This window comes from Paroedura picta, chromosome 2 (genome assembly GCF_049243985.1).
Source record: "Paroedura picta isolate Pp20150507F chromosome 2, Ppicta_v3.0, whole genome shotgun sequence".
In the NCBI taxonomy this organism is placed as follows: Eukaryota; Metazoa; Chordata; class Lepidosauria; order Squamata; family Gekkonidae; genus Paroedura; species Paroedura picta.
Genome location: NC_135370.1, coordinates 44,382,014 through 44,409,273, shown reverse-complemented (window position 1 = coordinate 44,409,273; position 27,260 = coordinate 44,382,014). Strand labels below are relative to the sequence as shown.

The following is a 27,260-nucleotide window of genomic DNA, read 5'->3' as shown; positions in this document are numbered from 1 at the left end:
CCAAATCAGCCTCAAATACCCTATAGCAGGCTTTCTCAACAGGGGTTTGAACCCTGGGGTCCCCCCCTCAAAATGGCCAATGATGGGCCTGGAGGGGGTGGGAAGGGGAGCAGCCCCGGGTGGGCATATACAAAGCTTTGCTTCCCAACCATATTCCGCATGATCGTGCCACTTCCTGAGTTCCTCGAAGCCTGAAGAATGTTTCAGGGGTTCCTCAACAGTAAAACATTGAGAAAGGCTGCCTAACAGGCATTTGAAGGCAAACAGGTAGAAATAGCTGTCTTATTCTGAAGCAATAAAAATAAGTTTCTTACTGACATTGAGTCTCTTGGGGAGCACAAAGCAGACGACAGCAGTAAAAGGTAAAGGTATCCCCTGGGCAAGCACCGAGTCATGTCTGACCCTTGGGCTGACGCCCTCTAGCATTTTCATGGCAGACTCAATACGGGGTGGTTTGCCAGTGCCTTCCCCAGTCATTACCGTTTACCCCCCAGCAAGCAAGCTGGGTCCTCATTTTACCGACCTCGGAAGGATGGAAGGCTGAGTCAACCTTGAGCCGGCTGCTGGGATCGAACTCCCAGCCTCATGGGCAAAGCTTTCAGATGGCTGCCTTACCACTCTGCGCCACAAGAGGCTCTGACAAGAGGCTCTGTCTGAAGACAGCAGTAATTTGTTACCCAAATTAGAATTGAGTTGGAAAATCCAGCTTATGAGAGGAATTAAAACAGGATCTTCCAACTGTGTATGCCACTGTCCTTCATTTAGAAACTCGCACAGAGGCCAGTTTGAAATAAAATGAAAATTATTTTTATTGGAAAACAAATCTGAAATAAAACTAGCCAACTTGCACATGAATAATAATAATGCTTTTATGTGTTTATTGAATTTTAATACTACATTTTATTGTTATTATATATAAATCGCCCTGAGCCTGCTCATGGGGAGTGGTAGTATAAAAGTTAAATCAATAATTTAAAAAATCAATTAATAATATCTTTTTTATTTGTATCCTGGTCTCCAGGATAAGTGGTATAGAAATTTAAGAAACTAAACGAAACTAATCCCGCCCTTCCCTGATTAGCTTAGGGGAGTTAATCACGGGTTTTAAAACAATCATACAGAAATTTAAGTACTGAAACATTTTAAAAAATTACTTCCTCTTGATAATTTAAACCTTTCTGAGGTGTTAGTCAGAGCTTGCAGGGACTTTATTGCTGGAGGGGTTTTCTCAGGCAGGGAGGCCAGAGTCTTTTTGGTGTCATTTCCTGGCTTCAACTTTAGGTGCAGTGGAACATCTCCATTTAACAGGCCTTCTGGAACTGGTTAAAGTCTCGTAGGGCCCTGATTTCAACAGGCAGAGCATTCCACCAGGCCAGGGCTGAATTAAACAAATCATACACCCAAGAGAAAAGCAGAAGTGAGACAGTATGACCGTTTACGCACTGGAGGTTTCATGCTGGGATGTAGGCTGGAGTTTTAGTTGTGGCAGGTTGCCCCACCTCTTCCTGTACCCACACGGGGGAGCATTTGGCCCAGTGCGCCTCAACTGCCCCCGATTTGTGCTCCTACATGGGAACTGGGGCAGTGAAGTTTCCAGTGCGTAAACGGTCTTTGATGCGTGAATATAAGAGGGAAAGGAAAACTATAGCTACCTTTGCGACGTACAGAGATCCAAGGAGAAAAAGCAAAAATTGCCGGAGCTTTGGGTGTTCGTGGGATAGCCAAAAGACAGACATACAGAGGGACTGTAAACACCCAGTTTTGTAGCCTGAGGCTAAGGTTGGTCCCTGTGGCCCCTACAACAATGGACTCTATGAGACTGCATGTGTAAAATAAAGAAATCTATCAGGCAAGATGATGTTCTTGTCCGGTGTGATAAAACATGGAGCAAGTTCCTGGAGGTTTCCCAGAACAGAGATAATACCTGTAATTGCCTTGGGTGGATCCTTTGATGAGTTTCACAGGTAAAAGCAAAGATGTGGTTATAGTGACTAAATTAAGGCAAAAATGCAAATAGTTCCTTGACAACCCTGTGATTAGAGGAAAGGAAATGGGTTTAAGGTGTGGTGCGTATGTTGATCATGACTAATAGAGTTCCATAGGTGTAGCCAGAAGGAAGAAGCACTTAAGAAGTGATAAGATTAGGAACATTCCTACGTGTGCCACTGACCTGCAAACGGGTATTGTTTCTAGACAGGGGAGAGAAAACTCAGCAGTTGAGTATCCCTGTGTTCCTTGAGGAATCCAGGCAGCTCTTGAAAATCATGGCATCTGGCTGGAGACTACATTCCCTGCTTTCTGCACTGGCGCAGATATTGTTGATCAGCCTTTGGTGAAACTAGCATATATTTGCACATTTCTATCACAGAGATGTGATTGTAGAGCAATATAACAGTATCAGTTTCAGTATCAAACTTTATTACAGTCGTTCAGACCAAGTTATATGAAGTTAATACATAAAAGACCAAAAGAATATGGTCATTTAATATAATACAATTTAAAACAGATAATAAAATAGAACTTAAAATTATGCACTGCCCCAAGGCATAACGTTGATGAAGGGTGTCTTGTGGGCAAACTTCCCTACTCAAAGCAAGGAATGGTCTGACTACTAACTACATTTTCAGCCACTTCCTTACTATGTACCAGTGCATACCCACTTACATCACCCCACCAGTATAATCTCCTCCACTGTGTTTGCTTTTTCGTAAAGTATGGGTTTAGGGCTTTTTTTTAAAAAAAAAAAGGTACTTGTATGATTTTGTAAGCTTTCTCAGTGGTAGAAGAGTGAACTTAAAAAGAAGATGTACAAGACCAAATTTATAAACATAAGTGTATTACGATTGTGATGCCCAACAACACACCATCATTGCAGGCTGATGGATTTGATGTGTACACCAAACACACCCCTTCAACAAATTCCATTGACAAACAATGCCAGTCTGTAGCAGTCTCCATGCACTTTGATCCTCATAGTAGTTATGATGTAAACCACCGCGAGACCATTCGGGGAACGGCGGTATATAAATTGAACAATAAATAAAATAAATAAAAATAATTAATTTTCAGCACTTTCCTTACTGATAGACTCTCTTCTTGCGCATATATTAACCACCAGATCAAAAAGCACCTTTTCCCTTTATTACTCATAGCACTCAGGTGTTGTCACTGAATCTGGAACACTTACCTTTAATAGAATGTCAGCAGATTGTAACTTCTTGGCCTGAGTAATTGCATGTAGCTGTTCATAATCAACAGGCTTATACTTCGAACTCTTTAGACCATTCTTCACACGAACAACTAGGTTCTCTAGGGCAGGCATTCAAAAAACTGAATAAGTGTATAAATCTAGCATTCAAATCTAGCATTCCTAGACATACAGCATTTTATATATAGCAGGAATAAAACCTTTTTGTTTCATTCTATTAGAGTTCTTAAACGCTAAAAACAACAATAGAATTGCTGGGTCCCTGAATAAGCAAACACAGCAAAGTATGGGAAACAACATACAAAAACCGAACGTGATATATACTACGGACAAAAAAATGGAAGTGATATTACACTATATCACTTTAGGTCTCAGAATAAAGCAGTAGTTTTTTGTCAGCATATATAAGTCTCATGCAACCCTGTTACTGTAAGATACTTTAAGAAGTGTCTTAAATTAGGCAAATACAGAAAATAGATCAAGCCCACTTAAAATGTCATCAGATGCACATGTTTTTAAGGGTCAATTCCACTGTATTCAATTGGACTTATACCTAGGTAAACAAACATAGTCTGAGGAAGAGTGCTTGCACTCGAAAGCTCACACCTTGAATAAATCTTTGTTGGTCTTAAAGGTGCCACTGGACTCTGATTTTGTTTTGTTGTGCTGCTTCAGACCAACACGGCTACCCACTTGAATCTAAACATAGGATTGGTTTTGCATAGCATTTGTTATCTACTTTATTATATTGTATCACACCTAAACTATACTTGCTTGGTATTTAATTGCTTGCAGCTGTGGGGAGGAGTGTATGTGCATCTAAGGACCATTTGCCTTAGACGACAGCTTATGCTATTGGTTTTCCAGACAGTGCTGTTTACTCTGACTGAGGAATATACAAACACACTCCTCAGTCCGACTTACCTGGAGCTATTACTAGCACAGGCAGTAATAAAAGCACTGCAAGCTGCCACAAGTGGCACAAAGGTGGCACAGGGGAGATAATTTACAAGAGGGAAGTTTGCAGTTCCTGCTTTTAAAAAAGGCTTAGATCCAGCAGAGCATTCCTGTCAGCAGAATTATTTTCTCGTCTCCCCTCTCCTGCTGCAGCCCCAAATGTGCCCCTGGGGTGCTGTTTCAAGTCCCCTGCCAACCAGTTTTGGCCTGCAGCGGTAAGGCGGAAGTGAGAAAATCCTGCTTTGCTAGTGGAAAGTCTTCCACCCATGGAAATGCCTCATTGGCAATGGCAGGACTTGTGCTATGCACAGCTCCAAGAAAGTGAAATATACTTGAAAGAGCACAAATCTGCCAGCACCCCTGGAATAGATGAATGAAAAAACTTAATCTACACCAATTTTGTGAAGGTTTGAAGCATTCTTAGCCACTGCTTGCCCATAAAGCACATCAACTAGACCTGGGGAATCCACTCAGGAGCCCCACCCTCACTTCCTAAAATGCCCCTTTGCATATTTTCCAAAGTAGGACAAAGATTACAATGATTGGGTTCCTACGAGCTGTAAATGGAGATGAGTTCACAGAAGGGATCTTTACAACCTTCCCCTTGAGCACCCCCTCCAAAAGCTGCTTGAGCTTTGTTGAAATTGAACAGTTACATATTAAATACCGTATGTAAACTACACTGAGAAAGACACAGAATATCATCAACTAGGGGAGTCAAATTGCATCACAAGTTAAATAGAAGCACTTTATTTAAAAAGCATACCTATGTCACTGCTCCGGTGAGTTGTGACAAATCCTGGAAAGTCCCTTCCGCTCATCTTACATCTGTTAAACCTGTTAAATATAATAAATATATTACAAATTAGACTAATACATAGTGCTATAGGGTTCGATCCAGACTAAAAAAATCCCACTAATTTAAGCAGAGGTGTAATTTCTGCCAATTTCTCCTTCCTGCTGTGCTCAGTTTGCCCCTCCCCCCGCTTTTCCTGTGGGTCCCCTGTCCCTCAGAAGCAATATTTCTGGGAGCTCAATAGTGGGAGGGGGAGGGGCAGGAAAGTTCTTTTCTGCTGATAGAAGTACCTTCTGTGAGGGGAAAACTTAGGCCAAATCCAATCAATTTCTGGATAAATTCATTTGGGTTTCTCTGTGCAGTTGGTTAATGATAGTTTGTAACAAGTCCTGGACAAAGTAGGTCAGACAATTATGGGATGAGCCCTATGTACATAACAGTAAATTGTTCCTCAAAACTCATACAGAGACCACCAATTATTTTGTAAAGCTGGACAGTAGTCCTCATTGACTGAATCATATATCAATTGCTGATCATATAAAAGAGTTTCCAAGGAATTTGTATACCAGTGGTAATCTAACGGCAATATTAGAAGACAGTATAATTTTGTGCTTTAAAAATAAGACAATAGTTCTATTTACTTTGACATAAGACACATGGAGTTAAACAGTGCTTACTTCCAGGTAGGTGTGTAAGTTCAGGTTTAAATCGTTCAAGAATAAAAATAGAGAACCACAGTGATCTGAAGCGAAGCTAGAATTCATCATCACTTACAAGCTATGATAAATGCCAGAAGTTACTAGCTTTCTCACGGAAGAAAACATAAAACCAAAGCGTCTCATATTTCACGTTACTATGACTAACACAACTGATTTTTGTACCACTGTCAAGGGACTCCTTTTTTATGGGGGATTTATGTTTTTAATAACCACACTGTTCTTGGCCAAAGTTTCTTCCACAAGAGTTTCTGTGGACTCATATTTCAGAGGTTGGCTATCAACACAACTTTGCAGCCTGCCAAACACAGGGGTTGCCTGATGAGGGTCCAAGATGGTCTAAAAAAATGCTGCAATATATCCACAATACATTCAAATATGTATTATGGGGGAGTGGGAATTCTATTTTCCAGGCTGGGCTGGGCATGCAGACAGATTTCTACCCCATCTACTACATATTTCTTTCTTTACCTTTCAATGTGCACATCTGTCTACAACCACATATTAGTTCACCAGTGCATATTATGTACCAATTGGCTCATTTGACCATCCGTCAAGCACTCCATAATAAGCAGCCTGTTTAGATATTGATGTTAAAACATCATGAATCAAGTTTCACACTTTTTTTTTGGGGGGGGGGGGTGGAATCTGAGGACTGAATTAATACATTTAGTACTATGTAATCAAAATGGATCTCATACTGTTTTTCTCCACTTAACTAATGGCCTTGCTCTGGTGAATCAGATTTTCTTAATGAACTAAAACAATTAATATATGATTACACTTAATTTCACTTGATTTCTTTATATATCAGAATACAGTATTCTGCAAGGAGGTTCTATAATTGCCTTCCCATCAGCAGTGTTGTCATTTCTTCAGATAAAAACGTGACTGTTCCAATTTGTTAATTTATACAAGTGAATGCGTACTTTTTATTGAAAAATTGCTTCAAAATTAACTTCACAGTAAATTCCTGATGGCCACACCAATGTAGAGAAATTAATTAGCAGGATACAAAGAAACAATCTTGAGTCAGGCAAGTTTAAAGCGGGCTGTATTGCCAGACCAAATAACTGTGCCATTATGATTCCAAAAGTTTAAAGGTGGAGCCAGAGAAACAGAGACTTAAGAGCCTATACAATATGCAGTGCGTTGCCTTTACATTGTAAGTGTGACCAACGAAAAATCTGTGCAATAACTATTCTTAAATGTACTGAAAGAATCTTTAAATCGCATTTGTATGGGGGAACAGCACAAAGGCATGAAGAGAATAGGCATCCGAATTCCTTAAAAAGGATTAGATCAGGTACTTGTCACGCTCCATCTTTGGGTGCTTTCTCTTTCTTTCTTGACTAGCTGTTAAGCACCCGCCTAAAAGGAAACAATGAAGAGAGGATGGTTTGCTGCTGGTTTCTGCATATACACAGAGTCCAGCTTTCTTTGCAACAAAGAGCAGAACTCCTAGTATTTCCTCTCCCCCACCCCCTTTTTCATGGAATCATAGAATCATAGAGTTGGAAGGGACCTCATGGGTCATCTAGTCCAACCCCCTGCACTATGCAGGACACTCACATCCCTATCGCTCATCTACTGTAACCTGCCACCCCTTTGCCTTCACAAAATCAGCACAGGAATCTTTCACAAGGGCATACAATGAATTCCAATGCATTTATTTTCTAAAAAAATTAAAAATTCTAGGAAATACTTGGATGTTCTCCACAGCACCAGTTGTAAGGGTTTTCACCTTCAGAGGCAAGACTGGTGATCACTAAAAGGGGCCTTCTCTATGGCTGCAACCTGACTCTGGAACCCCCTACTACATTTGATGGCTGGCAAGTATTGAGTTTCTGGTGAAGCACCAAAAGTCTGAGAATCATTTTAAGTTTGTTTTCACCTTTATAGGTTTACTTTTTTGCCATTGACTTAAGAAAATGAATTTTGGGGTATCCTTGCTTTTCATAGTTCTATTGTTTGCTGGCATCTTTAAAAATTATTTTTAGGGTTTTTTCAAACTGCTTTTGCATTCTGTTTTAGTAACTGGTTGCTAATGATTTTTTTCTGTCATTTCAAACAAACCTGTTTTAGTAACTGGCAGAATTTATTTATCTGTTCAGACAAATCCGCTTGGATCGGGTCAGCAAAGTACGGTTGAATGCTTTCTTCTGGTTTCCACCTCTTCCTTGTGTCGCTAAATCACCGGGTTTGCTGCATAAAATGTCCACAGCATTTCTTTTAATTCCACTTCCCTCCTGCACTTTTTTGCTTTGTTAATTGCCTTGGAGGCCTCTTTGTTTTTTTGAACCTTCTAAGCTGAGCTTATAGAATCAACTGACCACCTCTTATAAGCTTGTCAATTGATCCCAATGATGCCACTATAGCATTGTAGTGCTATAGCGCTATAGTACTCAGCTTGAAATGTTAAAAAGGAAAAAGCCCTCCGAGGCAGATCACATAGCAAAAAAAGGGCAGGGGCACTGTTTGAAATGGCCATAGCCCTTCAGAGACAACTCATTCATGGAAGGAATCGCTATGTGGAACTCCCCTCTCTGTTTTGCTTTACGTGAAATCGGGCCAACAATGAATAACATCCCATTTAGAACAGTAATGTGAAAAATCCATTAAAGATTTTGTTTCATTGGAAGGTACTTTGACAGCCTGTACAATGAGAACTGTAGCTTACAAATACTTTAATATATAATACTGAGGGACTCTATTTATAGCAGCTCAATGATGGAACTGTGATCCAACATTTTAGAAAGCAGGGAAATTTTTTCTATTGTCATCCTAATGCTATCCTTATGGTCGTAAATCAAGTAATGGAGGGAACCCAATAATTTAATCTGGTTTTACAAATATATATGCTCTGTTAACTGTTGATGTCACTTCTTTTAAGAAGTCCCCATTATTCCATCAATGTATACCAAGCCCCAATGTTGTATCTGCTACCTAAATATCAGTCTGCTATCCCAGGAGGTAACATTTGGTTAGGCAATCACATTACAAATGTCATCACAGCCGAATTTCCCTGCTCCTGCAAACTGTATCCACTGAAATCAACCACAGCAGAGGAAATTGCAGTATGATGACATCATAGGCTTGCTCATCAGAGCAAAGTCTTCTGAATGTGTCACCAGGAAAAGAAATCCGTCAAATCAGCAATTGCTCATTCATGCATCATGAGATGGTCTGCCTGAGGCCATTGTTCCCAATGCCATACTTGTAGAGGGAAGCAAGGTTGGGCCTGGGAATCTTCCAGAAATCTGTAGATTACAGAGATCAATTCTCCTGGAGAAAATGGATGCTGTGGAGGGTGGACTCTCTGGCATTGTAACCCACTGAGGTGTAACCCACCCAGGCTCCACCCCACAAATCTCTGGGGGTTTCCCAACCTGGATTTGGAAACCCTATGATGTTAGATACAAATGTTGTTATTGTTCCAATGAAAGGCAATATCTGCAATAAGCAATTTATATCAGACTTAATTGATAATGGTAGCACTCTTTTTTAATGCTTGACGAGATTAATCCAAAAGTTTAGATCTGAATTTTTAATTAGCTATGACAACCTTAAATATCACCCATGTATGTCTGTCTGGAAGTCCCAACAGGGTGCCGAGATGTACATGTGTCAGTCATCCACTTCTGTGTGCAGTCTTAGTACAACACTGGTGTACCTAAGCATACATGGCGGCCACAACAGAATTATGATGCCCTTAGATTGTCAGCAACTCACCCACCAGTTAATCATCATAAATCACTTCACAATGACAAACTCACCCCCCAAGACTCCAAAAATAGCAAAAATCAGCACTATCCTAATTGTAGTGATAGTAGTATTTTCAAAAAGTGATTTGTTATCATGGGCTGATAATTATAAATGACTTCTGTCCCTTATAGACTTTTTAATTGATTTCAATCTTCAAAGACACAATCTGTAACATAAATAAAATGGGATAGAGGTGGTGGAGGAGTTTGACTCATCACGTACCTGATTGGCTGTCCGTCCAAAAAATGACCAATCAGGTAGGCTGTCCAACCCCTGACTGCTTCCCCCTGCAGTGCCAGCCTGCTCTACTCGATTGACTGCAAAAGGTAAGGCACCAGAGAGCACAAGCTGGGAGGGAGGGGGGCTGGGACCATGGTCTGTGATTTCCAGAAGGTCACCCAGCCGGTGACTGGGGCCTGGGAGGGGAGCCTTGGCTTTGCGGGTATATGGGGGCAGCAGGGAAGACTGCAATCCCTGCCAGTGCTGCTGCTGCCTTTAAAAGGCCCGCTGTGGCCTTTCCAGGTCAGGGGGGGAGGGAAGGAGGGAGTCCTCAGGTTCTCCCTCCTCAACCTGGACAGGCTCACTGAGGCCTGGAGAGGCAACAGCCGGCCTTTTCAGGATGGGGGGAGGGAAGGGAGGAGTCCCCACCAGCACTCCTCTCCCTGACCTGGGCAGGCTCAAGAAGACCTGAAAAGGCCATGACGGGCCTTTTCAGGGTGGATGGGAAGGAGTCCCCAACAGAATTTCCCCCACCCCAAAAAGTCTTGTTGCATCCTCTCCAGGCCTCAGTGAGCCTGCCTAGGTCGGGGGGGGGGGAGGAAGTTCCCCCCCAGCTCCAAAAACGCCTATTGTGGCCTCTCTGGGCCTTGGTGAGCCTGCCCAGGTTGGGGGGGGGGAAGGCTAGTGCCCATTGTATTTTTTTTTTTTACAACACGCTTTTCTGCTAGTTCTATACATAATGCTTGATTTAATTGGGAGGACTAGATCTATCTAGAGTGAGAGACACAGCATAGGTAAACCATTTTAAAAACAAACCCATACTCTGTATCTTAAGGCCTAACATTCTCTGTATTAGACTCAGCTCATACTTTTCAAGCCCCTTTGGGCTACTTTGTTCTTAAACTGTCCTTATCTTTTTATTTGCAAGGCACACTTCAAAGGTTATTTTGCTCACAGTCGTCATAATCTCTTCATTTTGCTACTGGCACAGTTTGTAGGTGAATCCTTAAGCCACATCAAATTTCACTACAAGAAATGCTTCAGAGGGGTTTTGGTCTGAAACTGTAGCTATGTAAAAGGAGACATACAGAATTCACTAGCCATAATAACGAGTCTAAAATCATTCTGTTTGTCCCACCGATCAAACTCTAAATGGATTCTTCTCTCATACTTACTTTATTCCTTCTTAGGTTAATCAGTGCAAAAACAACTGGATCAAATTATGATAAAAAACTTTTTAAAAAGGGGAAATCACAGCTTGGGGGTAAAAGGATTGATGGTAGCCTACTGACATAAAATCTCTCCCACTGTTATGACGTTTTAAACTCAGAACTCTACGGTACAATTATATATGAAACCACTGGATTCTAGAGTTTCTTGCCTATTAATTGTATTTCCAATAGTAACCTAGGGGTCCATCATAAAGATTATTTAATTCAAGTCAGCTGTCCTAGCAACATGGAACCAGCCCGTTGTACAATGCAAGGAAAAGGAAGCTTTTCAATTTGCACACTTATGAACAATTGGAAAAGGAAGCTTTTCAATGCACACAATTTGCTACCCCTCAACCCCCTGACCCTCCAGTTCATAGGCTAGTTTTCTAAACTCCAAATAATTGCCTTCAGCCGCTTCAGAGAAAGCTCTTCCACCCATTGACCCTGAGAACACTGTCAGGGAATAAGAGAAATGTCTTGCATGAAAACCACACATTTTATAGGCTCTTCATATAAAACACATACAGAGAGAGAAACACACACACACACACAAACCAACTTATGGGCTTTCCAGGGCTGATGAGATCATTGGCATATTATCCCCCACTTTAGGCATGTTGAATATGAGAATAAGGAACATGGGCTTCTTGAAGGTATTGAGTATTGTGGGTGCTTGTGACATCTCACATTTGTTTCTAAACTGAGTATGTTTCCTAATCTAGCACTCCTACAGATATACATTGACAATCCAGAAAGTGACTTGCACAGGAGAGGAGGGAGAGAGAGAAATCAGCAAAGGATCAATGAAGGAAAAAAGTCCCAGTAAACAGTCTGGGATGACTTGGAATAAATTACAGACTACAGGGGTCGCTCCTATGTCCCAGGCACATATCACAAGGACAACAGGCATACCCATATTTAAGTCTGTTCGACTATCAGTTGCAATCTGATTGTATCAGGTTCTACCAAACATATTTTATTTACACTCGGAAGGGACACTGAGTATCTTGCCACACTTCTACTATTCCCTCTGGGTCTGCACCGGTGCAATCCACTTCGATGTAGCATCAAATAACTGTGTCTGCTGGTGCACTGGCAATAAGTCACACCATTTTGTCACATCAGGATCCTAGTCTGACTCGAGAAGTTGGAACTATGGCACCAACAGTAACGATGCAATCAGTCTAGCAGACTTTAACCTCAGTGTTATTTGCTGGTAATGCAAGGCAAGACCATCTGGTGTTTAATTTTAAAAAAATCACCTTAAAAGAGAACTTATATTGGCCCGTTCTTTTTCTCCCCGTGTATTTTAATTTCCACAGAACTTCACTAAAGACTGTGCAATTAAGCAGCTACAGGTCTAAAAATGGTAAACTCAGGAGTATGCGTAGCTATTCAATTCCATTAGGAAATATATGTACAGGGATGGCATGGCTGTAATTACTACTCCCCCCCACCCAACCAAAAAAATGACAGTTATAAAAGCATAGGGCAAGACACTGAGGCATGCATTGTCATTCTTGCATAATTACTGCAAGCTCATAAGCAGAGTACGATATTATATTGACACACTGTAGTGCACATGAGTAACTTTGCATGTGTGACTAAGTCTAATTAGCTGCAGGAAGATGCTCTTTACAGGGCTGGGCCCTCTTGAGCGAAGGAGACAAGTTGAGAGACAAGCATGCTGCCTCAAAATCCCTGGGCTTCAGTCTCCAGGCAATAAAGATATAACATTGGAAGATTAAAAACTCTCATTCACAGCTCGGCACATGCAAAGTGCAGCATCTGTGAGACAAAAATGAAAAAGTGAGGCCGCTCATGTAGGCTCAGGCCCACCGACCTGAAATGAAACAGAAAGAAATGGATTTACAAGGCGGTCTTAAAGAGAATTACACTTTTTAAAGCCCATTGGCTTCAATGGATTTAGAAAGACATAACTTGTGTTAGGTTTTCATGGTTAGATGCACAGAAATGGCCAATGGTTTATCAATACAAATTTGCAAGCAGAAGTAGCTGTCTCCCATCTCACCATCACAATAAAACCTGAAAAGTGGCTGGGGGGAAAAAAAAAAGTAGACTGGCTTCAGGCAAGGGTTGACAATGTCAACTTGACATGGAAACCACCTTGGTTGCCTTGATGGATGATCTGTATTGGGAGAGGAACAACGCAACCCTGTTGGTTCTTCTCATTCTTTCAACATAATTGGCCATGGTATCCTACAGGGGCAATTTTGGGGATTGGGACTTGTTCTACAGTGGTTTGCTTTCTATCTTCAGAGCAGATTCCAGAAAGTAGCTATGTGGAACTTTTGCTCAATACTCTGGGAGCTTTCATGGGAAGTGCCCTAACTAAAGCAGAGGTCCCCAACCTTTTTATCACCGGGGACCACTCAACGCTTGACAATTTTACTGAGGCCCAGTGGGGGGGTAGTTTACTCCTCTACTCTCAACCACTGCCCTAACGCTCTCTGATCGCTAGGGTAATGTTTAAACATCCCTTCAAAATAAGATACAGACACGCCACAATAATGAACATAAGGAACATTTTATTTTCATGGAGATTTTAACTCATGACAATGACAAATCAATGGGAACCCTGAGCTTGTTTCTCTGCAACGAGATAGTCCCATCTGGGAGTGATGGGAGACAATGACACCCGAAGTGTGTTGTAAAGGGCCGGGGGGGGGGGGAAGGCATCCTTCGCGGACCACCTCCAATTAGTCAACGAACCACATGTGGTCCTCGGCCCACAGGTTGGGGATTGCTACCCTACAGGGCGGTTCTGTCTCCTGTGCTCCTGGGACATTCCTGGGACAGGTCATCAGGAATTTTGGAGTGTGATGCCATTAGTAAGCTGAGAACACTCTTTGTTTCTTATAAGCCAGGTGAAGGAGTTGAGAGGCTTGATTGCTGCCTAGACAATCAATAAATTAAAGCTGAATCCAAACAAGTTGGAGGTTCTGTGTGTCAAGATGTCCCAAGTCCAGGAAGTTAAAGGGCACGCAGTTGGGGGGGGGGGCTGTTCTGCCCCAGAAAGAATAGCTATGTAATCTGCATGTTCTCCTGGACTCATTTCTGTCTTTTGGGACTCGTGTGATGTAGTAGTCAGGAGCTACTACGTCCATCTCTGGATGGTTTGCCATCTGCAGCCTTTCCTGGAGAGGGATAACTTGGCTACTGTGATCCATACCCTTTTAACCTCCAGACCTCCTGACTACTGTAATTCACTGTACAAGAGACTATCCTTGAAGACAGTTCAGAAGCTGGAGCTGATGCAAAATGTAGCACCTTGACTACTGAAGGAAGTCTCTGGTTGGATGCACAACATGCCTGTCTTGAAAGATCTGCACTGGCTCCCTATTTGCTACTCTGCCAATTTCAAGGAATTGATATCCTTATCTATGGTTCCTCTATATATTTTAGAGACTGCTCAGGGGGTTGAGTTTGTCTGGCCCCTGAACAGTGTCTGAGCTCAAAGCTGGCCGCACCCTGATAGCGCCAACCCTTACACAACCCGCCCTCCCTGACTGCCCACTCGCCTCTCCATCAGCCTGGCCACAGATGCGCCAGGCTGCCAGAGCTCACGCATCTCTGCTGCCCCACCTGCGGTGGGAAGCAGTAGCCAACACTGGTGCTAACCACGACTGTCTGCAGCAGAATGGGAGCCGCTGCTGCCGCTGAAAAGGAGGCAGCAGGAAACAAGAGCTGCCAGCTACAACTAAACGGGGCCGGAGACAGAGAGCGGTGGCAGAAAGGAGCCCATGGATGTGCAGATGGAGGGCAACAAGAGCTGGAGGCGGAGAGCCCTGGCTGCCAGCAGAGCCAGAAAGCAGCCCATAGACATGCCTGTGCCATCGCCAACCATGCACCCAAGACCACTGCGCTGCCGCCACCACACCAACACTACAAAGTAGATGCCGCCAGCACAGGGCCCAAACCAGCACACCAGCAGCAGCATGCGGGAGGCCTCTCCACACCTCCTCAGGTCTCCCCCCTGCCTTCCTACTGCTAGAGCCCACTGCATTTCTTTGTGCGGCGGGCTTAACTGCTAGTTAATATATAATGCCTTAAATGGTTTGGGCCCTGGTTATTTGAAGGAGTGCTGCCTCCCATACAGACCTTCTCAAACACTGAGATCTTTTTGCAGTCCTGTGTGCAGTTCTGGAGGCCTCACTTCAAGAAGGACGTGGATAAAATTGAAAGGGTACAGAGGAGAGTGACGAGGATGATCTGGGGCCAAGGGACCAAGCCCTATGAAGATAGGTGGAGGGACTTGGGAATGTTCAGCTGGGAGAAAAGGAGGTTGAAAGGGGACATGATAGCCCTCTAAGTATTTGAAAGGTTGGAGGAGGGCAGGATGCTGTTCCCATTGGCTGCAGAGGAAAGGACGCGCAGTAATGGGTTTAAACTATAAGTACAACGATATAGGCTAGATATCAGGGGGAAAAAATTCAGAGTAGTTCAGCAGTGGAATAGGCTGCCTAAGGAAGTGGTGAGCTCCCCCTCACTGGCAGTCTTCAAGCAAAGGTTGGATACACACTTTTCTTGGATGCTTTAGGATGCTTTGGGCTGAACCTGCATTGAGCACGGGGTTGGACTAGATGGCCTGTATTGCCCCTTCCAACTGTTTCTATGATTCTGATTCTCTCAGAGGTTCAGTGAGCAGTAACAGGCATGGCAGCCTTCTTTGTGGTTGCCCCTTCTAATGATTCTCTAGGCACCTACATTATATGGTTTTCAGAACCTGGTGAAAGTACACCTCTTCATCCAGGCTTTTGACATCTAGTTTCATCTGTTTGCTGTCCTTCCAGGGTTGGTGGGAGGGAGGAGTCTAAGTATTTCTATGTATTTTAGATTATTTTGGTTTTAATTCTGAACCACTGTAACCTGCCCTGGGACCTTCGGTTGTAGGTGAGGATATAAATCCACATATATAAATATGCAGAACCCTTCATGAGATTCCCAAGGAGAGTCCTTTAATCAGATCATGACTCCAAGATTACCACCACGGAATCTAAAAAGAATGAGAACTAACCGCAAACTGATTCCTAAGTTTCTTTGCCTTTCCCTCTGGTTTTGATGGATAAGGCATTTTGAATAACCAACGGGAGCATTGACTGCTATCAAGAGACAGGCATAATTTTGCCTAATCAAGAAATCCTGCATTGATATTATATTTGTTAAGTCTTTTAAGGGTCAGAAACTCTCCACTGTTGTTGTGTACAAGAGCTCTGTCAGAACAAACCCAAGAAAAAGTAATTTACAGAGAAGCTTCTTCATTTGCCAATTGTTCTGAATAGCTTTGCTCTTATTGTTTCTGAAGATTAAAGTGCACTAGATCGCTGCCCTGTCAACTCTCCTGCCTGAAGTGAAACTTGAGCTTCATCGCTGCCTACTTTTTCAAGTTACAGAAATATAATATCTCAGAAGAACAGAACATTAAGGGCTTCAATGAAGAATTCCTGAAGTCCCACAAGAAAGGCACTGAACAGTAAAAGTCCATGACAGAGCTCCAATTTCATGTTAATGAATTAGAAGACGTAATGCAAATCATGCACAAATGGAATCAGATGTAGTTCCATTTTCAGGCTGATACATCGGAAGACATCCCAGTAGCCTACTATGCAGAGCCCCAACTTCAAGGCTTTGTGACATCATCAATTAAGACTCAAAGTTGAAGAAAACAACCCTTAATAGTATAGAGAACAGAAATAGATGTCATTTCTAAAGTTATATTAACAGCTTGAGTCAAATATTTTAGAGACAGTAAGACATAGGTTAGTAACCACTGCTGGGTTTATTTTAGATACGTTAATATAGAAGTAAATATTTTTCGTATAATTACCCAGCTCCAAGTGTATGTGTACAGTCCTCACTTGTGTGGGCAGGTTACCTGACCCATACTTTTTTCGCTTGGACGTTTTCTGCTAAAGCCACAAGTATAAACTTGTAGAAGCGTTATAGACTTTGTGAAGCCAGTATGCTGGAAATTGGCACTAGAATTCAGCCATCTAAAAAGCCCTTTGACATTCTGTTCGCTTTCCAGCCAAATACTAATTACGTCTACCCAGAAGTTGTTTTAGTAATGTAGGAAGCTGTCTTCAACTGGCTTTGGGATGTAGCCGCAGGTATTCAGTCATCCTTTCGTCTAAATGCAACCGTGAAAATGGTGTGGGCTGCTACTGGATGTCGAGTTGGTGCATGTGTCTTTCTGGTGGTTTTCCTAAGTACAGCCCACACCATTTTCACGGTTGCATTTAGACGATTTCCTAAGTACAGCCTCTTGTGGCGCAGAGTGGTAAGGCAGCCATCTGAAAGCTTTGCCCATGAGGCTGGGAGTTCAATCCCAGCAGCAGGCTCAAGGTTGACTCAGCCTTCCATCCTTCCGAGGTCGGTCAAATGAGTACCCAGCTTGCTGGGGGGTAAACGGTAATGACTGGGGAAGGCACTGGCAAACCACCCTGTATTGAGTCTGCTATGAAAATGCTGGAGGACACCACCCCAAGAATCAGACATGACCCGGTACATGACCCGGTACTTGCACAGGGGATAACTTTCCCTTTATTTTTTGTACAACAGCTTACAATCACCTTCTCTTCCTCTCTCCACAAACACCCTGTAATGTACATGGGGCTCACAGAGCTCTGACAGAACTGCTGTGTGAGAACAACAGGACTGTGACTAGCCCAAGGTCATCCAACAGGTTGCATGTGGAGTGGGGAAATGAAACTTAGTTTTCCAGATTAGAAACCACCGCTCTTAACCACTACACCATGCTGACTTTTCCTAAGTACACTGCACATGAAAAAAACATATTTTGTTCATTCTAGCCATAACTAAACCATTATAGTCAGATCAGCATGCATGGCCACTGACAAGGGATTGAGGTTTGTGTGTGTGTGTTTGTCAGGTTTTCAGATCAAGGTTTGGAAATTCCTGGAGATTTGGGGATGGAGCCTAGCTAGGACAAGGACCACATTGGGGTTCAATGCCACAGTGTTCACCTTGTAAATTGGGATAGTATTATTAGACATGGACCACATCAGAGTTCAGTATCAAAGCGCTCACCTTGAAAATTGAGATAGTATTATTAGAACTCTGTCACAGAATGTGAAAGGAGGCTGCTTGCCCAAGTTACTTAATGATCTTCATTGCCGAGGGAGGCCAGGAGCATCCTGACTGGCTGACTTCTTAACCACTACACTGCAGCACTTAGCTTCCCAACTCGAGATTTACTACTTCTTAAGTGTCTATAAAAGACTCCCAACTACTGCCTTATTCAGTTACCAACCACACAGGAGCAAGACTCACTTGGAAAGCATCCGACCTTACGATTTATATAGCATAGCACTATGGAGAATTTGCATAGTTCCTTCGTGTTACCTGAAAAAATAGCCAGCCTACCACTGGACAAGTGACCACCGTCTTGTTAAAAATGGGAATACAGGGTATTATATTGTTGAGAAAAGGAAGTAGCCAGCAAGATGCCAGAGGAAAGGTTTGTACGGTCGAAAGAGAAAGGCGACATTCCATAATTGTAGAGACAGTTCTATGGGTAATTGTGGTCCTGTGGCATTCTGCAATATGAGATAACCACAATGTTCTATGGAGCTGTCAAGAGCCCTAACAAGGGACATGTCCTTAAAATGGAGTAACATGTGGTAATCATATTGCTGACATCACAGGGTAACTTAAAGTACAGAACTGTAGAGAAACACTCATTATTCTTGGACACATGGAGAGTGTCTGCTTTAAAGGGCACGGATATTAAGAAAAACCAAACAGCACAAAACAGTTTCCATTTTTTTTTCTCTTTAAAGTGTGTTGATATAATGGAAGCGCCAAAGAAACCATTTTATACTAGGGCTGTGAATGTGGCATCAGGCAGGAACCGAATCAGGCCAGTTCCTATCCACAACCCAAAAATATCAGCGGGAGGCACCAAGGCAAACCTGAAAGAAAAAACTCCCAACCTATTCAGCTTTATAGACTTTTGCAATGAGTGTTCATAATGTCGTGACCAACTGATATTTAATGTGAATGCTGACGTTCTTGGGTGACTTCTGTCATATTGGAAGGCAGATGCCTGGTCAGGGGTCGGAATAAGACATGTACATTTGTTTTTAAGAAATCATGAAAATCATCTGGGATGGCTGATATGGGGATTGCTGACATAAACTTATTTATTACATTTATATACCTCTCTCCCCAGAAGCTCTTGCAGATGTGCCAAACTTTTTTTAAAAACCCAAACTTACCCAAATGCGAGAAAGTTTAGACACCACAGAACCAGGCAACTAGGAGCTGTGATACACAGAGATATGCAAAAGAAGACTGTTTACTTTTCAGCAGTAAATTATTGCGTGGGAGGGGACTTTAATGTCACTAAACATTTCCTGCATAATGCCACAACATCTCCCAAGTCCATAAGAGAAGGGACGATATAAATAATTTCACACCAACTCATGGTGATATTAGCATTTGCTTTTTCAGTCTAAATCCTTTGGGTCAAGAAGCAAGCCTTTTTGGTGTTAGATAACATCTTTTTATTGAACTGGCTTGTTCAGAGAAACAGCATGGACCCCCCCTCCCACCAAAGACAAGCTTTCCAATTAAACACGGCTTATCTTCAAAGAGGAACCAAAGGCTAAATGGGGTGAGTGCTTTACAGAATTTAAAGTCATGTAACACTTTCCTTGTCGACATGATCGAGCACTCGGTAAAATCAAAAAGAATCTTTCTAAATTAGCTTGTGGAGGTGGGGACTGGATCACAGCACCAGTTTTCAAACCATTTCTGCCAGATTTCCATGGTAATACATTAAAGGAAAGAATGACCTCACTTCGAATTGTCTGGGTGACTGAAGCACATGTACCATTATAAAAACAAAAATCCTTACAGCCTTTAGACAACAACAGCCATTTAACTGGACTTGGGGACAGGAAGGTCTGCTGCTTTAAAATACCCTTTGTTAAAGTGTTTTAACAGGAAGTTCATGATTGTTAATTTAAAACACAAACTGGGCACAACAGTAGAGATGAAAGAGAGGTGCTATTGATCACAGGCACATTTGGGTGATACTATGCATTTTGCTAGCAGCTGCTCACAATGAACCAATCCCATATTCAGGAGACTATTACACCTCTTGACAGACCATTAGCAAGTAACTCATCTATTTTACCCTGTCAAGGAATGCTCATAGGTCTTGACTATTGCCCCAGAGGGCAACTGGCAACGTTCTACTTTAAATGATCAAGTCACTGTACATGTGCCACACCTACAGTGAATTTGTTCATAAACCCCTACACCAAATAGGAAAAAAGACTCACAACTGAATTATTGTTAACAAGGCCTAAAACAAGAAATTGCCCTTTTTACACATACTTGCTTGGGACAGATACTATCTGGAGATCTGCTTTCCCAATGACAATTCCTTTGGTGCCATCAGACATATCAGCCTCACAGTACTGTCTGGAGATGAGCTGTGGGTAGTCTGGAGTAGCCAACTGTACAGCCTAATCAGGCAGGTACCTTGGAAACTAGCTTCCACCATCAGTATGGAAAATTCTCTAGAGCTGCCTGCCTGGGTGGAGGAATGATATGAAGACTTTTCTGATGTCTGGAAAAGGGTTGGAGCTTGCAAGGGCCTCTTTAAATTCTCATATCTGTGGACTGAGGACCTTGCCTTGTCCTTGTTCCATGAAGTCCAAGCCCTCACATGCTGAATCCAGACTAAGCAGTGTCTGGAAATCCTTGGTTAGTTATTTATGGTATCAATCAGTCATTGGTTAAAGGGTGAAAGCATACTTCTGGTGGCGGAAAGTGTCATCAAGTTGGAGCTGACTTATGGAGACCCCAACAGGGCTTTCAAGGCAGGAGATTAACTGTGATGGCTTGCCATTGCCTGCCTCTGCATAGCAACCCTGGACAACATCCATGGCGGCCAATCCAGTTTAGCTTCTGAAATCTGATAAGATGGAGCCAGCCTTGGCCATCCAAATCAGGGCTAGCATACTTCTAGAACCTAGAATTCTACTGAAAGGACTTGGCCAAAGGTATATTCTATCCAAACTTTCTCTGTCTGTAAATGTAAACGTACGTGGAAGAGGCTTCATGACTACTGTCAGTGAGGTAGCTCTTTTCTAAGATTGGGAGGCTTCAGCGGTTAAAGTGTACAGCAGTCTGATTCTTAACAGTGGAGTAGACTACGAGGATATATGACCAGTCTTGTGTGAAGTATAAGTTACTAACTGCTTTCTGGACAACATTCAAAGCACTATTCTTATTTTTTAAATCCTAAATATCCAAGTCTTCATGAGTTTGCATGCCTACTGAGGGACTCATCTCCAATCACACCAAACAAGACAAGCAATTAAGTCAACTTTTTGTAGGCCTGCTACATACGCATTTATAGGTCTTTGCCATAAGTACCTTTCAAGTTGTCTGTTTTATTAAGAACAACATCTCATCTATACAGCACTATTCTTTAATTAAAAAAATAAAATCAAAGCTTTTTATATACAATATACTTTCTAAAAAGCTATACTTTCTTTAGAACTGCTAAAGCTAGCCGCATTTGCCAAGGTACTTGCTAAATATAGGATTACGTTAGCTATTAAAATACATTCAAAGTAAAAACTCTGCTACATAATTTAGTGGTGGCATTATCAAGCTTATTTCTACTTCCTGGAAAAACAAAAACAAAAAGAAGCATAATCCTGCATTAGTTTGTCACTTAGAGGAAATTTAAAAGAATCAAGACCTACTAGTGTTTCTAATGGTTCAGCTGATTATGCAAAACTTCTCCTATTTCACATTACTGTTGGGCATCTATTATTTTCTACAAACTTCACAGGGCTCTCCATTTCCTTAGCTGAAGGACCTGCTAATTGGACTACCAGCTGAAGAGTGAGGATGTACAACATGGCAGTTTTGTTATGTTAATTGACAGCCAAATGGTATGGCCAAGGAAAGACTTGAAAATGGATTGCTCAGAGTAAGGACAAACAAAAGATGCTGCCATGCTTCGTAATAATAAAAACAACTCACTTTGGTTATGGAGCCAGCTGGAAGAGTTCCAGTAAGTACAATTTTTAAATCGGCAAGAGCAACCTCAGCTCAGTCAAATATTTTCCCACCAGGTTCCGAAACCCATTCTTCAAAAGCAAACTGTTTCTCGGAGGAAGTCAATCTAATATAAAACTATAAGCTTACTGTTGAAGCGTTAAGCTGGAACTGAACGTTTTAGGACAGGGGTAGTCAAACTGCGGCCCTCCAGATGTCCATGGACTACAATTCCCATGAGCCCCTTCCAGCATTCGCTGGTCCACTGACATCTGGAGGGCCGCAGTTTGACTACCCCTGTTATAGTGTAAGAAGTAGCTCATCTTCTTTCCATACATTGCAATGAAATGGTGTCATGTGGTAGTATTGCCAACACGTTGCTCCACGGTTTCTTTAGCAAAACAGCACATTTTTCTGTTTGTATCATAAGCTTTTTAAAAAAACAAAACCTCACAACTACAAGAAGCCTGAATGCAGACTGATAAAAGGATTGAAAGAGAGCATGTGAATGCAGGAACTGAAGTCACCCATGTCTGCTAAGCTATCTTGGATCAAGCAATTCAGCAGGGGTTTTGTCTTTTCTTTTTTTTTTAAACAAACGCCCTATACAAACCATTTCTGCTGACCAAAGGCATTTATTTCAGAGTTAGCCAGCAGCAGACAGTAAGCTTGTCCATTTCAAAGGCTTAGTTCAGATAGAGAGAATGGGGAGGGGGAAGGCAGATGAAAAAAGTAATGTTAATTTTGGACAACAATCCCCAACATGCTTAATGGGGAGTAAGCTCAATTGAATTTAATGGAACTTACTAGCAAAGAAGAATGGGCAAGAGGCAAGTCATAAAATCATAGACCATTTCCACATGAGGAATTTGCCTCTGCCCAGCCGCTCATCATTCGTGGGTTTTAATGCTGCTTCCTCATGACGTTGGCAGCAACTCATAGCTCTCCAGTGGTTGGCATGAGTTTCTTGTCCCTGTTGCCCTGCGATGGGGAAATGTGGGAGAATCTGTTTCCCCTTTCTTACCACGGTGCACAATGAGGCACAAACAGGGGAAAGCCTGTCTAGAAGAAGAAACGTGCAACAGTCTCGGTAGCGTTTTGCCTGTCCTCGCAACCGCCCTCCCCTCTCCATTTCCGGACCACTAAAATAAATTGTTTTTAAATGGCACGGTCCACATTGCTACAGGATCATGAAGCGAAGTGCCTGTGTATCAGTGGAAATAAAATGTACTGTCTTGTTCTCTTCAGTGCGCACAGTAACGTGGCCAGCCTATCAGAAATCAACCCAAACATGCATCAAAACCATTATACAAAGAATCCCCAAAACAAATATTTAGAAATGTTTGATTATTGTGGTGTGATCCCGTAGCAACGCAGAAATGTTTTTTTTTTTAAAGAACATTTTGGAACTCGGGGAGGGGGGGGAAGGAAGGAAGATTGAGTCCCCAAAACTACGGCTGTGAGGGGATTGGTGGCTTGCATTGATTGACAAACCGATGAGCGGGGGAGAAACCAGCAGATTGTCCATTCTTCTGTCTTCTCTGCTGTCTTTGTTGGGAAGGGAAAAGCCATGACGAGATGGAGGGATAATGTAGGAGGGTTCTCCCATCAGGAAATGGCCAAACATGAAGTTTACAATCACACATTTGAAAGCAGGAGGTGGCACACACTGTCCACCTCCATGCGGAAAAGGTCATAGAGTTAGAAGGGGACAAACAGGTCATCAAGTCCAACCTCCTGCTCAATGCAGGATCACCTTAAAGCATCCTTAGTAAGTATCTGTTCAACTGCTGCTTGAAGTCTGCCAGTGAGGGGGAGCTCACCGCCTCCTTAGGCAGCCTGTTCTACTGCTGAACTACTCTGACTGTGAAAATATTTTTCCTGATATCTAGCTAGTACCGTTCTTCACATAGCTTAAACCCATAACTGCCAAGTCCTAACTTCTGCTCCTAAAAGGAACCTTCCCCTGCCTTCTTCTAAGTCAGCCTTTCTCAACTTTTTTACTGTTTAGAATCCCCTGAAACATTCTTCAGGCTTCAAGAAAAACTTCAGAAGTGGCGGAAGCATAACAGTGTACGTGCTCACCCGGACCCCTCCCTTTCCCACCCCCCTCCAGGCTCCATTTGCCATTTTTGGGGTGGGGGTGGGGGAGTATGACATGGCCATGTTTGGCCATATCACCCAATAAATTTTTAACAAACTTAAAAGTAGAAGAAGAAGAAGAAGAAGAGTTGGTTCTTATATGCCGCTTTTCCCTACCCGAAAGAGGCTCAAAGCAGCTTACAGTCGCCTTCCCATTCCTCTCCCCACAACAGACACCCTGTGGGGTGGGTGAGGCTGAGAGAGCGCTGATATCACTGCTCAGTCAGAACAGCTTTATCAGTGCCGTGGCGAGCCCAAGGTCACCCAGCTGGTTGCATGTGGGGGAGCGCAGAATCGAATCTGGCATGCCAGATTAGAAGTCCGCACTCCTAACCACTCCTAACCACTACACCAAACTGGCTCTACACCAAACAACTCTACAGTGAAAATTAATTAACTCCTACCCATTTGGAAAAGTCTTCCAGGGCTGTCTAGAATCCCCGGGGTTTTGTAAAACCCTGGTTGAGAAAGCCTGATCTAAGTGACAGCCTTTCAAATACTTAAAGAGAGCACTCATGTCCCCTCTCAACCGCCTCTTCTCCAGGCTGAACCTTCCCAAATCCCTCAGCCTTTCTCATACGACTTGGTCCCCAGGCCCCAGATCTTCCTTGTCACTCTCCTTTGAACCCTCTCAACTTTCCCCATGTCCTTTTTGAAGTGAGGTCTCCAGAATTGCATACAATACTTCAGGTGGGGTCTGATCAATGTGGTATACAGCAGGACCATGACGTCCTGTGATTTTGATGTGAGTCACTATACCTTGATCCCCTCCTTCTTCCAGTTAAGTATATTTGGCTCTTCCTTCCTCCTCACAATAGCCATCCTGTGAGGCAGAACAAAACTGAATCCAATGGCACCCTTAAGACCAACACAATTTTATTCAAGGTATCCGCTTTCTTGTGCACAGCACACCTCCTCAGACACAACGAAATGGGAATTAGAAGTCTACATATATATAGGCAGAGGGTGAGTCATAATACACACAGCATAATGGAGATGCTTAACAGATTCAAAGGCCTTACAGGAACAACAAGTTTATAAGGTTACCATTTCTTTGGGTTCAACTCTGGCGGGGGGGGGGACATCATGAAAGATGTCATGATTGTAGACTAATGGACAGATGCATCCCCAATTGAGGAAGGCCTGTGAGGCAGTTTGGGCTGAGACGGAGCGGTTGCCCAAGGTCACTCAGTGCACTTCCATAAATGGATTTTGTTAGAGAACCTTTTTCAGATTGATCTGTCATTTCCAATCCCTTTCCCTCAGTAGATGCTGTTGTTCTGTAAGATAACTATCCCACCACTTGGACATCTCTCTTCATGTCACTGGCATTTTAAACTGCCAATTTTTAAGAAAGAAAGGTTTTTTAAAAACCCTCTAGTACCTAAAATATAAGCTGACCATGAATAGATTGGAATTATAACTTGCCTTGTCCCCTATCCCAGACAAGCAGAACTTCTAATAATGGCGCAGGGGACAACTGTCACTCTTATAGCATTGGCACTCACTGGATAAAGTGTTTACATCTACATCAGCGCAGAAGAAATAAAGTCAGTGCAACAGAAACCTGCCATAAAATCACTCCACCTCCCATATGACAAAAAGAGTCCCTTGGCTCTGCCTCAAAATTTGTTCCTGATAAATGGGAAGCAGTGCTAAGATGTTTATCTACCAGCAGCTGACTATTACCCAGTTCCAATATTCCAATTCTGCTAACATCATCTGTTAAGTTCTGTTATCAGTTACAGACTCATTTTGGCCGTAAATGCCTCCCAGTCATCACCCTGAACACTCTTGCACAGAAACCTAAGCATACAGCAAAGCAAGGTTTCTGTGTATATCTGAAGCCGTACAAACAAGGCTTCTGTGGGAAAAGCTTGCTAGAAACAGCATTCTTCATTACCTCCAACATGTTTCTGTAACCTTGTCTCTCTCACTTTCCTCTTTGTTCTCCTACCCTGATCACCACTACCTGTGACCTTCACGTATCTAGCTGAACTGCCTTCAACACTCCTAAGCTCTCCAGCAAATAGCCACTCCTTTGACCCTTGCTGATCCTTTTGGCCGGAAACAGTCTACCAAAAGAGAGGCATGATCATCTCCTTCCTCTTCAAATCTTTGGTACAACCCCATAGTTTCTTCTGAATTGACACTCAGGCTAAGTGCATTCCCTTTCCTCTGCCGTATTTCAAGCTTTAGACTCTTGGTTTCTCGGATGTGCCATGTACATCCATAGCCCTTTATAAAAAAAACAACCTCACAGTGAGTTACCAAGAATGAGTACCACATGTATATAGCTTCTTCATATACATTATGCACACAGTTAGTGCCACAAAGAATCAGAGTGAACCCTCTCATGACACTGATCAGGTGCAACACAAGGGAAGGGTACACTTGGCCTTTCGTCCCTCACCCATATTAATGAGCAAAGCCTTTTTGGGGGCACAGTTCGTCAGATATTACAGAAAGGAAAAGGTGCAATGGGACTGAAATCAGGAAATACCTATTCCATTATCCATGACAGCTGAGGAAGACTCTGGTTTTTCAGCCCCAAACTGTACGATGAGAACACATTACATTTACTCCATTTATTCTCCAACCTTTTCCCTACTGTGGGCGCAAGCTAATTTACATTTTTCTCCACAGCTCAATATTATCCTCACAAGAATCCTGTGGGATAGGTAAGGCTGAGAATGTGTGACTGGCCCAAGGTCACCCAAAAAGCTTCCTGGCAGAGTAGGGATTCAAACCTGGGTCTCCCAGATCACAACATGTCACTCTAACTACTAGATTGTGGAGGTGATTCTCTAGACAGGAGCTGAAAGCCATTCACTATTTTAAAAAATGCAGGAAAACAAATATTAGGAGAAAAAGCACTGGCTTGTTTCTTCTGTGGGACATCATCAGGTCTTTGTAGCTAAGCAGGGTCAGCTTCACTGGGAGACCTCCAAGGAATACCAGGTTGTGATAGGCAGGCAAGGCAATGGCAAACCACCTCTGTATGTCTCTTGAGTTTAAAACCCTACGGGGAAGCCATAAGTCAGTTGTGATTTGACAACAACAAAAGGACCTTATTAGATGTTTAGTCTATTGATCATTTCAATGAAATATGACTGACAGGTCATGCCTAAAGTAGGGTGATTCTGGGAAAAGTGATCTAAACACTTAATTTAACA

General features: G+C 42.6%; 1 protein-coding gene across 4 annotated transcripts in view; it reads right to left on the bottom strand.

Annotated features, from left to right (window-relative positions):
- CCDC148 (coiled-coil domain containing 148) overlaps positions 1-27,260 on the bottom strand; it is a 171,744-nt gene that overhangs the window by 128,808 nt on the left and 15,676 nt on the right. For all 4 annotated transcript variants that reach the window (XM_077319991.1, XM_077319993.1, XM_077319994.1 and 1 more), the window contains exons 2-3: positions 4,932-5,002; positions 3,188-3,309 (exon numbers count right to left, since the gene is read on the bottom strand). In XM_077319991.1, the coding sequence (XP_077176106.1) occupies positions 3,188-3,309; positions 4,932-5,002 (193 nt within the window). The remainder of the gene's footprint in view (positions 1-3,187; positions 3,310-4,931; positions 5,003-27,260) is intronic.